This window comes from Hibiscus syriacus, unplaced genomic scaffold (assembly GCF_006381635.1).
Source record: "Hibiscus syriacus cultivar Baekdansim isolate YM2019G1 unplaced genomic scaffold, ASM638163v2 tig00111990_pilon, whole genome shotgun sequence".
In the NCBI taxonomy this organism is placed as follows: Eukaryota; Viridiplantae; Streptophyta; class Magnoliopsida; order Malvales; family Malvaceae; genus Hibiscus; species Hibiscus syriacus.
Genome location: NW_024063231.1, coordinates 157,148 through 174,372, shown reverse-complemented (window position 1 = coordinate 174,372; position 17,225 = coordinate 157,148). Strand labels below are relative to the sequence as shown.

Here is a 17,225-nt window from a genome sequence, read left to right as displayed (position 1 = left end):
TGAGAGAAGTAAAGTTTGGACATTAGTTGAAAGGCCTAGTAATAAATCTACTGCAGGTACTAGATGGGTGTTTAGGAATAAGCTTGATGAAAGTGGTAATATAGTGAGAAACAAGGCTAGACTTGTTGCTCAAGGCTATACTCAAGAAGAAGGCATAGATTATGATGAAATATACGCTCCCGTAGCTAGGATGGAAGCAATTAGAATGTTATTAGCATTTACATGTTTTCATGACTTTAAATTATATCAAATGGATGTTAAAAGTTCATTTTTAAATGGTTTTATAAAGGAAGAAGTGTGTGTGGAACAACCTCTAGGGTTTGAAGATTTAAAATTTCCAAATCATGTTCTTAAATTTGAGAAAAGCACTTTATGGTTTAAAACAAGCTCCTAGAGCTTGGTATGAAAGATTGTCAAATTTTTTAATTGAAAAAGGTTTTTCAAAAGGGAAGGTTGACACTACATTGTTTTTAAAGAATAAAGGTAAAAATTTATTGGTAGTTCAAATTTATGTTGATGATATAATATTTGGTTCTATTAATGATGTTCTTTGCCAAGAATTTTCTAAGCTAATGCAAAGTGAATTCGAGATGAGCATGATAGGGGAGCTCTCATTTTTCTTGGGACTCCAAATCAAGCAAAGAAAAGATGACATCTTCATCAATCAAGCTAAGTACGTTAAAGATATGCTCAAAAAGTTTGGACTGGAAAATGGGAAGCCACGTAACACTCCAATGAGCTCATCAACAAAGCTTGACTTAGATGAAGGAGGTAAATGTGTGGATGTTAAATTATATAGGTCAATGATTGGCTCTTTGTTTTATCTAATTGCAAGTAAATCGGACATTATGTTTAGTGTTTACTTATGTGCTAGATTTCAATCTTGTCCTAAGGAATCACATTTACTAGCTGTTAAGAGAATCTTTAGATACCTTAAGGACACTCCTAGTTTAGGACTTTGGTATCCTAGAGACTCTAGCTTTATTTTGCATGCCTTTTCTGATGCAGATTATGGAGGATGCAAATTAGATAGGAAAAGCACCTCCGGTACTTGCCAATTCCTTGGAAATATGTTGATTTCTTGGTTTTCAAAGAAACAAAATTGTGTTGCATTATCTACCACTGAAGCGGAATACATTTCAGTCGGTAGTTGTTGTGCACAAGTTTTATGGATGAAACAACAACTTTTTGATTATGGAATTGAAGTAGGTACCATTCCTATCAAGTGTGACAATACTAGTGCTATTTGTCTCACTAAAAATCCCATCCAACACTCTAGAACTAAGCACATTGAAATAAGACATCACTTTATTAGAGACCATGTCACTAAGGAAGATGTAGTTCTAGAATTTGTTGATGCTTTGCATCAATTAGCGGATATCTTTACAAAACCTTTAGACAAGGAAATATTTTGGACACTTAGGAGAGAATTAGGTTTAACTGACCTATCTTTACTTAGTTTTTAAAATAATTTTAGCACTTTTAAGAATAAATGAAAAATGCTTATAATGGTAATTTTTGATTGCATTCATTGCTATTAGTTAGGGGGAGTTTATGTTATTTGGTGAAAATTAATTTTATGCTCAAATGTTGTTTAAAGATTAATTTGATTGATTGAACATGATTAATTTTCAATATATGAGTTGCCAATACCACTAGAGCTAATTAATTTAGCATTTAAAGTGTTTAAAATGGATTTTTGACATTTTTGTGCTTCATGCATCGATACACTTAACAGTGCATCGACGCATCCCTATGAATGTGCATCGATTCATCATGTTGATGCACCGATGCACGCCTTGAATGTGCATCGATGCACAGGGTCATGCATCGATGCATCTGTTGGGTTTTGGGTTTAAAAGGCTTATTTTCTTAATTATTTAAAACCCTAAAACTAAACCCTCTCTAACCGTATGCCTCTATTCTTCTCTAAACTCTCCTCTTGCTTAAAATCAACGAAAATTTGTCGAAATCTTCAAGTTTTTCAACTCCTAATCCTACATTTATCATTAAATCGTGCAAACAACATCACATTCTTCCCAAATCCAAAATTTTCAAGGTAATATTTCAAAAACTCTATTTTATTGATTTTTGATCTTAGGACTAGTTTGAATTAGTTCTAGGATGAACATTATATCGGGCATTGATAGTTTGATGATTACAAACTAGTTTTTACAACTAATTTCATCAAAAACTCACAAATTTTCAATGAATTTGTGAATTTTTGAAATAAAAAAATCTAAATTTAATTTCTAAATTTGATGTTTTTGATTTAATTATGTTGTTTTCATGAAAAACTATACATATTATAATTTACAAATATTATTTTCAAATAGTTTTTCAAAACCTTGCCCATTAGGATTCGATTTAGAGAACCTTGAATTATTGAGGACTCAATTGAGTTTTAGGATTGATTATTGTGCATACATGTGTTTCATATCGCAGGTTACATTCCTTTTTCTGATTCCTAAACCATGTCTAATCCCAAACGCACTAGAACTTCATCGAGTCATTCTAGTTCAAACCAACCTTCAAATCTCGTTCCTCCTCCTCTTAATAGTCTTATAGTACTTTGTTTCAACATGCCTGAACGTCGTAGAGATGACCTGTACCATAGGTATATGGAGTCTTTCCAATCCTATAGAATCCGGGAAGAGCGTATTCCTTCTCTTCAAGCCATGATTGCCATTGATTTTGAATACCTCCCAATTCTTAAAACTTGGAAGTTTGATAAATTGTTTCATCTCAAACCTGTCGTTTTTCATCAGTTAGTCCGCATTTTCTATTCTAATGCGGTGTGCATTCAAAATAATACTCAATGTGGGACTATTGCTATTAGATCCTATGTCTTAGGCAAATATATTAATATTAACCCCACAACTATAGCCTCACGTTTTGGGTTAGATGATGATAGGTTATATAATGAAAATGAAAATGTGGATTATCTCTATACTCCAAACGCTAGTGTTAGTACCCTTCGTTCTCACCACGATCGTTTTCTTCATTTGATAATCTCGTGGTGGTTTCGACCATCTATTGGTAGGTACTCCACTCTTCGTGCTATGGATTTATGGTGGATGTATTATATTAAGAACAAAATCAAAATAAATCTGCCCCACATTATTTTTAGCCAACTAGTAGATATCATAAACATTGTTCCTTCAAAACATGTAGAAACATTAGTTTATGGATGTCTTCTTAGTAACCTCTTTATCAAACTTGGTCTAGATGTCTCTCTCGATAATCCCATTCCTCTCTAAAATCCAATCAATCTAACCTCGTTAAAGAAAGACGGGTGGAAACAAGACGAGGAAACCAGTCAATGGGTCTTTAGACCCAGTAAGCCAACTCCGGGAGCTAGTTCCTCACGAGCTGCTCCTAGCTTCTCTCATGCTCCTCCTCCTCCTCCGGCTCCAGCTGCTGAGGATGATCCTGAATTTCAACAACTTATGCAAGACATCGATGATCACGTACCAAATGATGAGCCTGCTCCACAAGAGGATCACGTGCCTCCATATTTTCGTTCGTTTTTGGAGACATTTGATCTACGGTATGCTTCCATCGAATCCCACTTGACTGCTACTCACGAAGTAGTAAATCAACGCTTAGACACTTTGGAAACTCGACAGATGGAGGTTCAAAGGGAGATGCTTCCACATATGGATGCTCTCTCTCTTGAGATGCAAGCCTGATTTCCTCCTCCGCCTCCCGATCCTTCTATGGATGAGTAGACCTTGTTTTGTTTTGGATTTTCGTTGAACTTTTCTTGTTAAAACATTTTGAATATTTGAGGATTATTGTTTTCTTTGGATTGTTTGACTTTGTTTGGAGATATGATTTGGATGTTTTATGGATTTTAAACTTAATATTATTGGTTTGATTTGAATTTTCATTTTGAGCTTACTGTTTATTAATTTTTGCATCATATACGTATTAGTTCATTATGACCAATTATCCATTACATGTTTATGAATATTGATTATGAAACTAATGGCTAATCTCTCTTTTGATCTTTGATCTTAGCAGCTTAATCTTTAAATTAATCATTTGGCTAAGTTTTTTAAAACCTTGTTTAAAAACGTTTTAGAGTCTTTTTGATTTAATAAAAAGGGGGAGAAGTGTTAAGTGTTGTTTTAAAAGGAAGAAGAGTTATAATAAGGGGGGAGTAATTTTTCAAAATTGATTTCAAATTTTTAGAAAATCTTAAAATAACACAAATGTTTTTTTATATCAAAAAGGGGGAGATTGTTGAAAACATTTTGATGTTTCGATATAACAAATTAGTTTAAATGAATTTTAAGATTTTACAAATGATTTTCTAAGTATATTCGATTTAATTAATCGAATATCAAATTATTACTCCAAGTCTTTCAAGATCAATTTCAAACCTTACTAAATGTGTAAAATTGTGTTTTATACTTAAACTATTTTTAAAACAATTTTCACAAAGTATTTTGAACCAAAATCAAGTCTAAAATCAATTTTTCAAAGTGATGCACCGATGCACCAATCCATGTATCGATGCACCAATCCATGCATCGATGCACCATGGAATAAAATGAGCATCGAATACATTTCATGCATCGATGCACATACCATGCATCGATGCACTCAGGGTTTTATATGAAAACATCGAATGCATTTGATGTATCGATGCACCAACCATGCATCGATGCACTCAGGCTATTTTGAAACATCGAATGCATTGTATGAATTGATGCACTAAGGGTCCAACGATCAAAATATTTAAATTTTACACTGATGCACCGATGCACCTAGGGTATGCATCGATGCACTGACTCTCCAAACTGATTTAATTAATTGTTTTCACACTTAAACGACTCTATTGACTGCACTAATCATCCCCAACGTTCAGAATCATTTGAAGGTATATTTAAACAAGCTTAGAAGCCATTGATCAACAACAAGAAATAACAAGCAACTAGAATCAAGAGAGAATCAAAGAGAAAGCATCAAACCTCAAGTTTGAGCATTTCAAGCCTATTTTTCATTCAATATTCATTTTGCTTTCAAGAACACTACTTGTACTCAATTGTATTCATTTTTTAGTGTTATTTTCTTTGTTCTAGAATTGTGCAAACAATCTACCTTGTGAGGATTTCCTTGTAAGTTTGCAAATTTGTAATCTTCTCTTTGAGAAAGAGAGTTCTCAAGAATTGGGGTATATTCTTGAGGGTGTTGTAAGGTTATCTCTTTAGCCTCAAAAGAAATAACAAATTAGTGAATTTGTTGGAAAATCCTTAGTGTGGATAGCTAAGGTAGTGGACGTAGACTTTGGTTGATAAAGTCGAACCACTCTAAATCGCTGTGCAAATCTTTTCAATTTTCTGCAAAAGCTTCCACCAGATTTTTAATTGCCAAATCACCCCCCTCTTGGCTGATTCCGTCGATAGATTAACTCAACACCAGTGATTAAGCAAAACTCCTCCTGCCCAAAACAAGTATACGCCGGAGGAAAATGAAACCATATCTCTTCATCACCACGTTGTATCCTCTAGGGTAGATCGTTAGTCGTGGTATGAAGAAAAAAAATGGGTCAACATAGCATCTCCACTTGGATGTTTTACTTTCAGCAATGACCCGAAGCAAGTATCCTCAAACAATTTTCTTTGTACAGGTGTAAGCGTCGACACAATTGTAGTGGCTAGAGTTAATTTATTCCTTAAGGTCAATGAAGCCGAAAAAATATTTCTACAAAAACAATAAACATACCAAGTTAGATATACCAAAAACTACAAATTATACACTATAAACATACATGATATTAAATAGTGAAAACAAAGCCAAATATGTTTCAAACTTGCACTGTATTCACTCAAGTCATTATTCTATCATAGTTCACAAAATGCATCAGATAACATTCTAGAAGTAAGCACTTATATAAACATTTAAAAGGATAACATATAGGTTTAGTGCAGGTTCAAGGACAACATAAAGAGTAGTAGTTTTCTTGAAACTTAAATTCGCAACACTGTGAAGCTTGAAACTAATTCGCAACACTGTGAAGTTAGTATTTGTCTTTTTTTTTTGTTAAAGTAATGCAATTCATTCAAGTTTCAATTTGCAGAAGAAGAATAGTTTTTGAAACTTAAAATCGCAACGCAAAAATGAAAATCGCAATGTGAAACTAAAATCACGTTGCGATTTTCATTTTCGCGTTCCGATTTTCATTTTCGTGTTGCGAATTTAAGTTTCAAATAGTCTTCTGCAAATTGAAACTTGAATGAATTGCTTACCACAAAAGACAAACAAAGACAAATACTAACTTCACAGGGTTAAAGACTAAACAGTTTAGCAGTATTGTCAGCAACGAATGAATTTACTAAGCAATCTAAGTGAAATGGTTAATCTATTATGAAATTACCAGTAAATAATTTTATCAATTTAAATATGAAAAATCTAATAATAATACAAAAATTTCAAAATAAAAATAATTAAAAAAACTAATCCTCGGTGGTTGATTTTCCATTTCTGATCGTGAATAGTTATGAGCGTGGCTCTGCGAGATAGAGATAAACGGATTTCGCCGGAGATGGGGACGTATTTCATCGGAGATGGGGACGGATGTCGCCGTAGAGAGTGAGAGATGGAGATGAGGTTGTGTTGTGATTAAGGGTTTTAGGTTATGATTTGCGATTATACTTTTTACATTTGTGTTGCGAAATTAATATTGTGTTTCGAATTCGAAAATAAAATTCGCGTTGCAAAAATAAACGCGCTTTGCGAATTTGACTTATGTGTTGCGAATTACAAATTCGCATTGCGATTTACAGATTTGCGTTGCGATTTATAGATTCGCGTTGTGATTTACAAATTCGTGTTGCGATTTACAAATTCGCGTTGCGATTTACATATTCGCGTTGCGATTTACATATTCGCGTTGCGAATTTGGAAACTGAGTTGTGAAATTGGAGTTCGCGTTACGAATTTATTGGTCAGTTTCGCAAATCCAAAAAAATTGGTTAAAATCGTATATTACAAGGCATTTTCGGTCACTGAAGTTATTTTCTCTATCATATATTATACCTTGGCCTGATAAAACATGAACATGAGTGTGAAAAAGGGTAAGGGCCTTCACCTTAGGTTTCAATCGACGGATCCGTTCATCTCAGCCCATTTCATTCTGGTCGTCGTCTCCTTCCTTTCAAGGTCAAATTCATTTCTCATTTCTTGTCAACTCTCCAAATACCTTCCAAATTATTCACAAATTTAATTTAAATCCATTTTTTTTAAAAAGAAAGAAAGTAGAACTAAAATTTTAAAATCCTGAGCTGATCTGCCAGATTATTCCTACGATTCGCACTGTAGGAGATCTCTGATCGCAATTCGTGGCTTTCAAGCTCCCACCGTTATCATAATCTCCACTACAGCTGGCTTGAGATTATTAAGGAGAAAAAATTAGAATTTAAATAATAAAGAAAACAAAGATTCGTTTTCTCTTTTGTATGTCTCCATCTGTTTATTTATTTTCTGTAGTTGTGAGATTTGGTGGTTACAATTGTGGGCCAGAAGCGCATGATTGGATATGCATAAGAGTGGAAGTCTGTCAAGGAGTAATGATATTCCATCTGTGAGAGTATCATCGTCGTCACAGCCGTCGCCGTCTCAGTAGTCGGGGAGGCGGCTGAGCTTGTGCTCCCAAATAGCAACCCCCTCTTCCCCAATTGTGTTCCCAGAGAAACGTAGTAAGAAGCACAAGGCTTCCTCCAAACGTAGTGAAGCCCCTGTCACGGATGATCAGACTGATAAACCTAAGACAAAAGAGCATCGAATCGACATTGGAGGGGATGAAAAGTCAGATTTGCTTGGTTACGTGGTTTACTTGGTGAATCTCATTTTCGATACAAGAAAGAATGCCCCAACTATTACTATTGATATTGCCGACCAGGAAACTGTTGCTGCTAAACTCACTAACAAGGCATAGTTTAGGGTTCTCATATCTTACCTCTAGATGATTTCATCTGGAATAGACCCTTACATGAATTAAGTATTTATTTTCCACCGTTTTGGGTTTGCAATCGGCCTATTCAGTTTTCTTATATTGACAGGTTTCTTATAATGTCGGTGTTAGACATTTCACTGTGTATGCTTACACTCTAACAAGGGGTTCTTATGACCTTTCATGCTTTATTAAACCGAAGAGAAGCAAAAAAGGATTTTCGTTTCTTAGCTTCTAGTGTAGAAGAAGTTGTTCAATGGGTTGGTGGGTTCGCAGATCAATTGTTTCCTTAATTGTTTGCCTCACCCTTTAGTTTCTTCAAAGAAGCAAGCTTCTTCTGAATTGTTTCTAATGAATGCTCCTCATGAGCTCATCTTCAGGTGCAGGAATCCACAAAAATGCTCGTTATATTGAATTGTTTCCTTAATTGTTTCTGAATTGTTGAACCTATATTTAAGGTGTGCTCTTTTATCCTCACTAATTTGTACAGACACTATTTAGGATTTGATACACTGACATTGATTGTCGTTGATCGTATCGTAATTGCTGCTGTTATTTGCAACTTATTAGTTACTTCCTCTCTACCATATTGGTATATTCACTAACCACCTATAAGTAAATAAAATCCTTGGGTTTTTTTCTCTTATATGAACTGATGCCTAGGCTCTTAGTTTATATCTTAGGGAATCAATATGCTAAATTTAACCTTCACTTGGATGCATATAAATCTTATAGGTGCTTGGTTCAATCATTCTTTGAGATCTTAATAAGAGCACTTCCACATAACTGCTTAAATCCATAAATACCCTGATTTTTATTGTTGGGATTACTTGCATAGAGAAAAGTATGGTTAGGATAAAATGGATTGTTTGAACTGAAGATGCATTAGTATTCTTTGCTACAATTATAGAAGGTTGAATATTTTTCTCTGATATCATCATCAAAATGAAAAAAGCTGGTGAAGGTCGTGGCAAAACTATTTAGTAATCTATAGCCTCTGAGAAAGTGTAGATAAAAATTGAATTATGTTTTATTTTTTCTGTGTTGTTGCATGGTGAGTATCATTGATACTCGGCATATTTGGCGTTTCATGTGATGTATCTTTGAATTCTAATTCTGGTGTTGGCAAACTTTACTTGTTAGGATTTCCTTTTAAAGATGAATATTCTTGATGTAATATATATAAAGGAATCATTAGTTATATACTGCTGCATACTACTTGATTAACAAATGGTAGAATTTTTGGATAATGGTGTTTTCCCGCATGCTTTATTTTCTCTTTTCTTTAACTCATTGCTTCTTTGGTATGTTTTATCATCACTGCTTTCCAACTCTTGTGATATTCTTTCATTATTTTCAAGAAGAAGCTGTTTTGGAGTTTTGGCTTCATTGAGTTTTACGTGTTATGTGAAAACTGTGAAAGCTTGCAGGGTTCAAATTAGAGGTAGTCAAAACATCATCTGTCGGCCATGCTAAAAAGTTGGAATCTACCGTTGATATCAGCACATGCCCTGATAGTAGTAATACTTACCTTTAATTACTTATTCTGTCTTTGCTTATGGTTTTGATGATTGTCATGATCTTCTCCATTAACATGAATTTAAATTGTTATACTTCCTTTAGGAATAATATGCGTTGGTGGTGATGGGATAATTAATGAGGTTAGCCATTTCAATTTTATTCCAATTTCCATACTTGTTTCTAACTTATTTATTTGTTTTCTCTAGGGAACCTTTCATTCCAAGTCTCTTTTTCCCCTACCCATTTCAACACCATTAATATTTTTTAGTTACATGGAAAAGTGGAATTACTCCCAAACTTTTCTAAGAATAGGTATTCCGTTGTGTCATTGGGTGATTCATGGATCGATTTTTTGAGGGACTGATTGACCTCTGTATGATAGTATTGAATCATTAGGGAAGGAGTAATTCCTATGTTTATGTAATTGCATTAATGTTGCTTACTCATTATGCCAAGTATATTTCTTCTGCTTATTTATGGTATTAAAGTATTGGAGTCTGTAGGTTATGCGATAAGTCTTGTTAGTTAGTAATTTAATATAATATTAACTCTTAGAAAGTTAAATAGATAAGGATAACTAGTAGGTAGTTTATTTCTAATAGAATACTTACTCCTAACTTTTCATATAAAAAGACAAGATGTACTTTCACCAATCAATAATATAAAAAGTTTTTTTCTTCTCCACTATGCTGGTTACTCTTTATCAACATGGTATCAGTTAGGTGATCGATCCTTCTCCCTAACCCTAGCCGATCATTTTTTACCCTTTTACCCTAACTCTAGCCGTCGATCATAAATTTCGCCTCTTCTTCATCGGAGGTCACTTCGGAAATCCTCGTTAATTCGCCTAGTTCTAACATTTTTTATGTTTCTTACGCCTCTATCATTGGTCACTAATTGAATGGTGACAATTATATCCGGCGCAAACAACAATATATTTTGGAGACTACATCAGTTCCAATTGTGACGGATCCTGAATGTCTAACCTGGCTAAGTGAGAATACCATGATTATGTCTCTAGCCGTCGATCATAAATTCCGCCTCTTCTTCATCGGAGGTCACTTCGGAAATCCTCGTTAATTCGCCTAGTTCTAACATTTTTTATGTTTCTTACGCCTCTATCATCGGTCACCAATTGAATGGTGATAATTATATCCCTTGGTCCCAATCTGTTCGCATTTATATAACCAGTCGGCGCAAACAACAATATATTTTGGAGACTACATCAGTTCCTATTGTGACGGGTCCTAAATATCTAACCTGGCTAAGTGAGAATACCATGATTATGTCATGGCTCATCAATTCCATGATTCCTATTGTGGGGGAAAACTTTATGCTATACGAAACAACGGTTAAAATTTGGAGCGCAACAAAGGCGATATATTCGAATTTGGAAAATTCAGATGCTCTATTTGGGATTGAGTGTCAACTTGTCAATCTCAAACAAGACAACATGACCATGAATCAATATTTTACTCTAATGTCGCACTTATGGCAGTAACTTGATTTGTTCGAATCCCATGAATGGAGGTGTGCAGAAGATGCCCGTCTATTCAAGAAGATTGTTGAACATCGCCGGATATTCCAGTTTTTGTCTGGTTTGCATCGGGATCTTGATGAAGTCTGGAGACGAGTATTAGGACTCAAACCTCTTCCTTCAATCCGGGAAGTATTCTATGCGGTACGACATAAAGAAAGTCAACATATAGTTATGCTTTCTGATTCGTAGCCCGCTGAAGGATCTGCATTGCTCACTCTCAAACTACTACTCGACCAAAGAAGGGGAGAACTTGGTGTGACTACTGTAAGAAGGTTGGTCATCTGCGAGATTCTTGTTGGAAGTTACATGGCAAGCCTACTGATGGGAAGTCTTCAAAACAACATCAACAATGTGATACTTAAGGAAATTGTGTTGTAAATACTGATTTACAAGGAAGTTCGTTTACTAAAAAACAAATGGAAGAGTTGCAACAGTTTTTTAGTCTGTTAAACACTTATTCCCAATCCGTACCTTCATGTAGAATTTCTTCTGCTACTTTGGCTAATAAATCCACCACTCCTACTTGGATTGTGGTCATCATATTCGAACAGCGGATGGTTCTCTTTCTGGTGTTATCGATCAGGGGTCTATTCGAATAAATCCGGACATTTTTTTTATCTCATTTTCTTTATGTTCTCAATCTCACTTGCAATCTTATCTCCATTAGCAATTTGTCTGTCGATTTATGCTATACAATGAAATTTAACTATGATTTTTGTGAATTTCAGGATTCCAGCTCGGGGAAAGTGATTGGAAGTGCTAGACTTTGTGGGGGTCTTTACCTTCTTCCAGCAACTTTATTTTCCTACCCACATGCTTCCTTCAATGTTATACAACAATTTCCTTTACCTGAACCTTCAACCGATGTTATGTTATTGCACTTTCTTTTAGGAAATCCCAGTTTCTTTTATCTTGCAAAATTGTTTCCACGTTTGTTTGTCAATAAAAGTCTGAAATCTTTTTCTTGTGATATTTGTCCACTTGGTAAACAAACTAAGAGTGTTTATCTACTTCTTCGTATAAACCATCCAAACCATTTACCATGATCTATAGTGATATTTGGAGACCATCTCAGGTCGTATCTTTACATGGGTTTCGGTGTTTTATTTCATTTATTGATGATCACACTCGTATTACCTGGACCTTTCTCATGAAAAATAAATATGAAGCTTTATTTCGGAGGTCTCTTACGGAAGCTGCTTCAACTGGTGTTGGGGGTAGCCTACTATTTACCTCCCCTTACCCAATATGGGAAAAAGGGACAGCCATTTTTTCCAAAAGATGGCTGAAACCAATTTCAGTGTTTAAGATGGTGAAACCCATTTCAGTGTTTTATCCAAATGTTTCATTTTGATAATGGTAGTGAGTATTTTGCCAATGTTTTGGGTTCTTTCTTTCAGAAAACTGGGATTGTGCATCTTACTTCGTGTCAATTTCGGAGGTCTCTTACGGAAGCTGCTTCAACTGGTGTTGGGGGTAGCCTACTATCTTACCTCCCCTTAACCCCATACATATGGGAAAAAGGGACAGCCATTTTTTTCCAAAAGATGGCTGAAACCCAATTTCAGTGTTTTATCCAAATGTTTCATTTTGATAATGGTAGTGAGTATTTTGCCAATGTTTTGGGTTCTTTCTTTAAGAAAACTGGGATTGTGCATCTTACTTCGTGTGTCAATTCTCCTCAACAAAATGGGATTGCTGAGCCAAAAAATGCATCTTCTTGAGGTTACTCAGTCTCTTCTTTATTCCACAAATGTTCTTAACTATTTTTAGGGGGAAACCCTTTTAACTGCCACTTATTTGATTAACTATCTCCCTAGTAAACCGTTATAATTTAAGTGGTCGAGAGATGTTTTTCTTCAGTTTTTCCCAATTTTAAACCGATGACTTCATTGTTACCCCTTAGAGTTTTTAGTTGTACTGTGTTTGTTCATAACAATGTTTCTTTTAGGTCCAAATTAGATCTTTGAGCATTTCAGTGTGTGTTTCTGGGTTATTCTTCGACTCAAAAGGGCTTTTGGTGTTATTGTCCTCGTACAAAGAAATTCTTTATTACATGGACGTTACTTTCTTTGAAAAAAACATTTTTTTTCCTTAAAACTGCTATTCAAGGGGAGTCATATAATGAATATCAGTTTGTTGACTCACAACAATTGTCACTTGATTTGCAACTAGCTCTTTTTGACCGACCAACACCGCCATATCAGTCAAACCAGTCCAATCAGCCTACAAAATCGCTCTAGTCAAACCAAATAGTACTACCGAACCCATAAAATTTATCCTTGACAAACCAGCCCACTGAAACATACTTACCTCACCATGATCAAGATATCACTTCACCTCAAATACCTCAATCCGAATTGCTAATTTACAAGAGACGACAAAAACAAATTTCTAAATCAATCCCTGAACCTACTCTCGAGTCTTCCACACAGCATGTACACTGTCATGAACTGTAACCGAACGATAATCCTTTGGAGAATGAAGGATGTAATCAGAGTTCTTACACTGAATTAAATGTTTTAATTGATGATAATGACTTGCCGATTGCTCAAAGGAAATGAGTAGGAAAATGAAGAAATTATCCAATTGATAGATTTGTTGCATATGGAAAGCTAACGCCTTGTTTTAAGAACTGTACAACAAGTGTAGATAGCATTACTGTTACAATACAATGGAAGAAGCATTGAAAGATCCCAAGTGGAAAAAGGCAGTAGAAGAGGAATTAAAATCACTGGAAAACAACAATACTTGGATTATAGTTGATATTCTGAAAGATAAAAAACTAGTCGGCTGTAAATGGGTATTCACGGTAAAATACAAAGCTGATGGTAGTATTGAAAGATATAAGGCGAGATTAGTGGCGAATGGATTTACTTAATCTTTTGGAGTCGTTTATCATGAAATGTTTACTTTGGTAGCAAAACTAAACACTGTGAGAGTGTTACTGTCATTGGCAGTCAATGAGAATTGGGTGCTTCATCAGTTGGACATAAAAATGTATTTCTAAACAGAAACTTGAGGAGGAAGTATATATGCGAATTCCACCGGGTGTGAAGAGTAATACATGAAAAGCGTGTAGATTACTAAAGTCTTTGTATGGACTTAACCAATCTCCAAGAGCTTGGTTTGACAGATTTAAAAGGTGATTATTCAGGATGGTTACAAGCAATGTCAATCGGGTCACACTTTATTTGTCAAAACAGCTTGGAACAACAAAAAGACAATTTTGATTGTCTATGTGGATGATATCATTTTAACAGGTGATGATTGTATGGAGATAGAAAGACTGAAAAAGCTATTGGCGAAGGAGTTCAAAACTAAAGACTTGGGAACTTTACGATATTTCTTAGGCATGGAATGTTGGGACCGTCGGCTCACCCCATGGCGCAGCGAAACAAAACTCGACGGTCTCACCAGCGATCCAAGTACAAAAAAAACTGAAATCGGGAGGAAGAGATGTGAATACTTACAGTGGGTTCCTTGAAAAACATCAAGGACAAAAGTGAATACTGGTTGTGTAGATCGGTTCAATCTTAAGCCTCCACGAAATAACGTCTTTGCCTCAACTCAGTTCACCCGATTGAGAGCAATCTTTATTTTCCCCAAAACTCTTTTGAGAGAAAACGGCTGAAGGTTTTGATTGTGTGTTGTCTAATGGCTGCTAGACCTAACACACCTTTTTATAGCCAAGTTACCCTAATCATATTAGGGTTTTATTATTTCAAATTAATTAAATCTATATTTAATTAATTGAAATTTAATAATCCGCTTATATCCAAGTTACCATAATCATATTAGGGATTTTATTATTTCAAATCAATTAAATCTATATTTAATTAATTGAAATTAAATATTCAGGATTATTAAAACATATATTTAATTAACTCTAGATATATATTTTAGTAACGTACAACAATTGTACATCTTTTCTCGTTTCAATCCTAGGGTGTGACCTTGTAGGTTCTTGTAACGTTAGCAGTAATTATTAGAACAATTCTAATATTACATACAATGAGTGACATCTAACAATATATCATTGTCACCTAAGTTACAAGAAAATATGATTCGACATATCACCTTGGTGATTACTCTTTTATGTATTACATCCTTATGTCCTTTATATCTAGAATAGGCACAAGTCTTGGAATAGTCACACTTGTATAACCCTTCTATTGTTTATTGATATCTAGAGTAGACTTTAATTAACGAATAGTTTATGATATCTTATATCAACTTATTTGAGCATGCCCATGCGTTTCTAGTCTTACTCAATCAAGTGGCCTGTGATATATTTCCTATTATGTAGGAAGGACAAATCCTATCTTAATCATACACACCCACTACATATATTGAGATATATTTAATAACATTCTTTATAGAGCAACCAACTACGGAGCTTGTTTAGCTGCATCAAAACATACAACAATATATGTTGGGATAATATTGATCTCAAGTCTGAGGATCATATATATAGTCATCACCATGTGCAATGTTATGACTGTCACATAATAATCCAAGACATATGCTCATGGTCGGTCAATCCAATACATTGTTCTCTAACAATATAATCATGTATCAATTGTGACATCTCTATGTCAATAACAACTCATTGTCATCAATCAATAACATGTTAGTCTTAAGCGTATTATTATTGTCCATGCCCATAATAATACTTGACTAGGGATCTTTTAATAATAAAAATTATGTCATTATATAGACTTTATTATCTTTTAGATTATATTAAACACATATATATAAATGAAAATAATAGTGGCAATGCCTTTATTCAATAAAATCTGTAAATAAAAGTATTATTACAATCATCATATGATTGGTCTTTGGGCATACTCTAACAATCTCCCATTAGCACTAAGACCAATCATTCACATATCTAATACCGAGTGACTCAGTGTGACGATCATGCCTCTGCTGTGTAAGAGGCTTCGTCAAGGGATTAGCAATGTTGTCATCCAGTGTGTACTCTACATATTTCCACATCTCCTCGATTAATGATCTCTCGAATAAGATGAAAGCGCCTAAGAATATGTTTGGATCGTTGATGAGATCTTGGTTCCTTTGCTTGTGCAATAGCTCCATTATTGTCACAAAGGAGTTTTACAACATCTGATATGCTGGGAACAACCTCTAATTCTGATATGAACTTCTTGATCCAAACAACCTCTTTTGCTACTTCACTGGCTGTAATGTATTCAGCCTATGTTGTAGAATCAGCTACTGTGTCTTGCTTCGAACTTTTCCAGCTCACAGCACCTCAATTAAGATAAAATACAAAACCCAATTACGATCGTGATTCATCTTTGTCAGTTTGGAAGCTGGCATCAATATAACATTTTATACTAAGCTTTTCCTCCCCTCCATAGACAAGAAATTTATCCTTAGTTCTTCTTAAGTACTTAAGGATATTTTTAACCGTAACCCAGTGATTTTCACCAGGGTTTGCTTGATACCGACTCGTCATGCTTAGAGCATACGATACATATGGCCGAGTACATATCATGGCATACATTATAGAACCAATAGCCCAAGCATATGGAATCTTATTCATCCATTCTCTTTCTAGTGGAGTTGAAGGACACATTTCTTAGAAAGAGAAATGCCATGTCTCATAGGCAAAAATCCTTTCTTGGATTTTTCCATACTGAACCTTTTCAACACTTTGTCTATATATGTACTTTGACTCAGACCTAGAAGTCATCGTGATCTATCTCTATAGATCTTAACTCCTAAGATATACGTTGCCTCACCCAAATCTTTCATAGAAAAACAACTACTTAACCAAGTCTTAATAGACTATAAAGTAGGTATATCATTTCCTATGATGAGTATGTCGTCTACATACAAGATTAGGAAAGAAACAATGCTCCCACTAGCCTTCTTATAAACACAAGGCTCATCTTCATTTCTGATAAAACCAAACTCTTTGATTGCATCATTGAAATGAAGATTCCAGCTTTGAGAAGCTTGTTTTAGTCCATAAATAGACCTCTGTAGCTTACAAACCTTTCCAGTATTTCCTGGAAAGACAAAACCTTCTGGTTGTGTCATATCCACATATCTTCAAGTTTTCCATTAAGGAAGGCAGTTTTGACGTCCATTTGCCAGATTTCATAATCATGGAATGTAGCTATTGCGAGTAGGATCTGGATGGACTTAAACATAGCTACAGGGGAGAATGTTTCG

General features: G+C 34.8%; 1 protein-coding gene across 1 annotated transcript in view; it reads left to right on the top strand.

Annotated features, from left to right (window-relative positions):
- Positions 1 to 7,063: 7,063 nt before the first annotated feature.
- The window catches only part of LOC120173900 (sphingoid long-chain bases kinase 1-like), a 36,931-nt gene continuing 26,769 nt past the window's right edge, over positions 7,064 to 17,225 (top strand). The window contains exons 1-4 of the mRNA XM_039180939.1: positions 7,064 to 7,085; positions 7,698 to 7,939; positions 9,384 to 9,477; positions 9,584 to 9,621. Of these exons, the coding sequence (XP_039036870.1) occupies positions 7,064 to 7,085; positions 7,698 to 7,939; positions 9,384 to 9,477; positions 9,584 to 9,621 (396 nt within the window). The remainder of the gene's footprint in view (positions 7,086 to 7,697; positions 7,940 to 9,383; positions 9,478 to 9,583; positions 9,622 to 17,225) is intronic.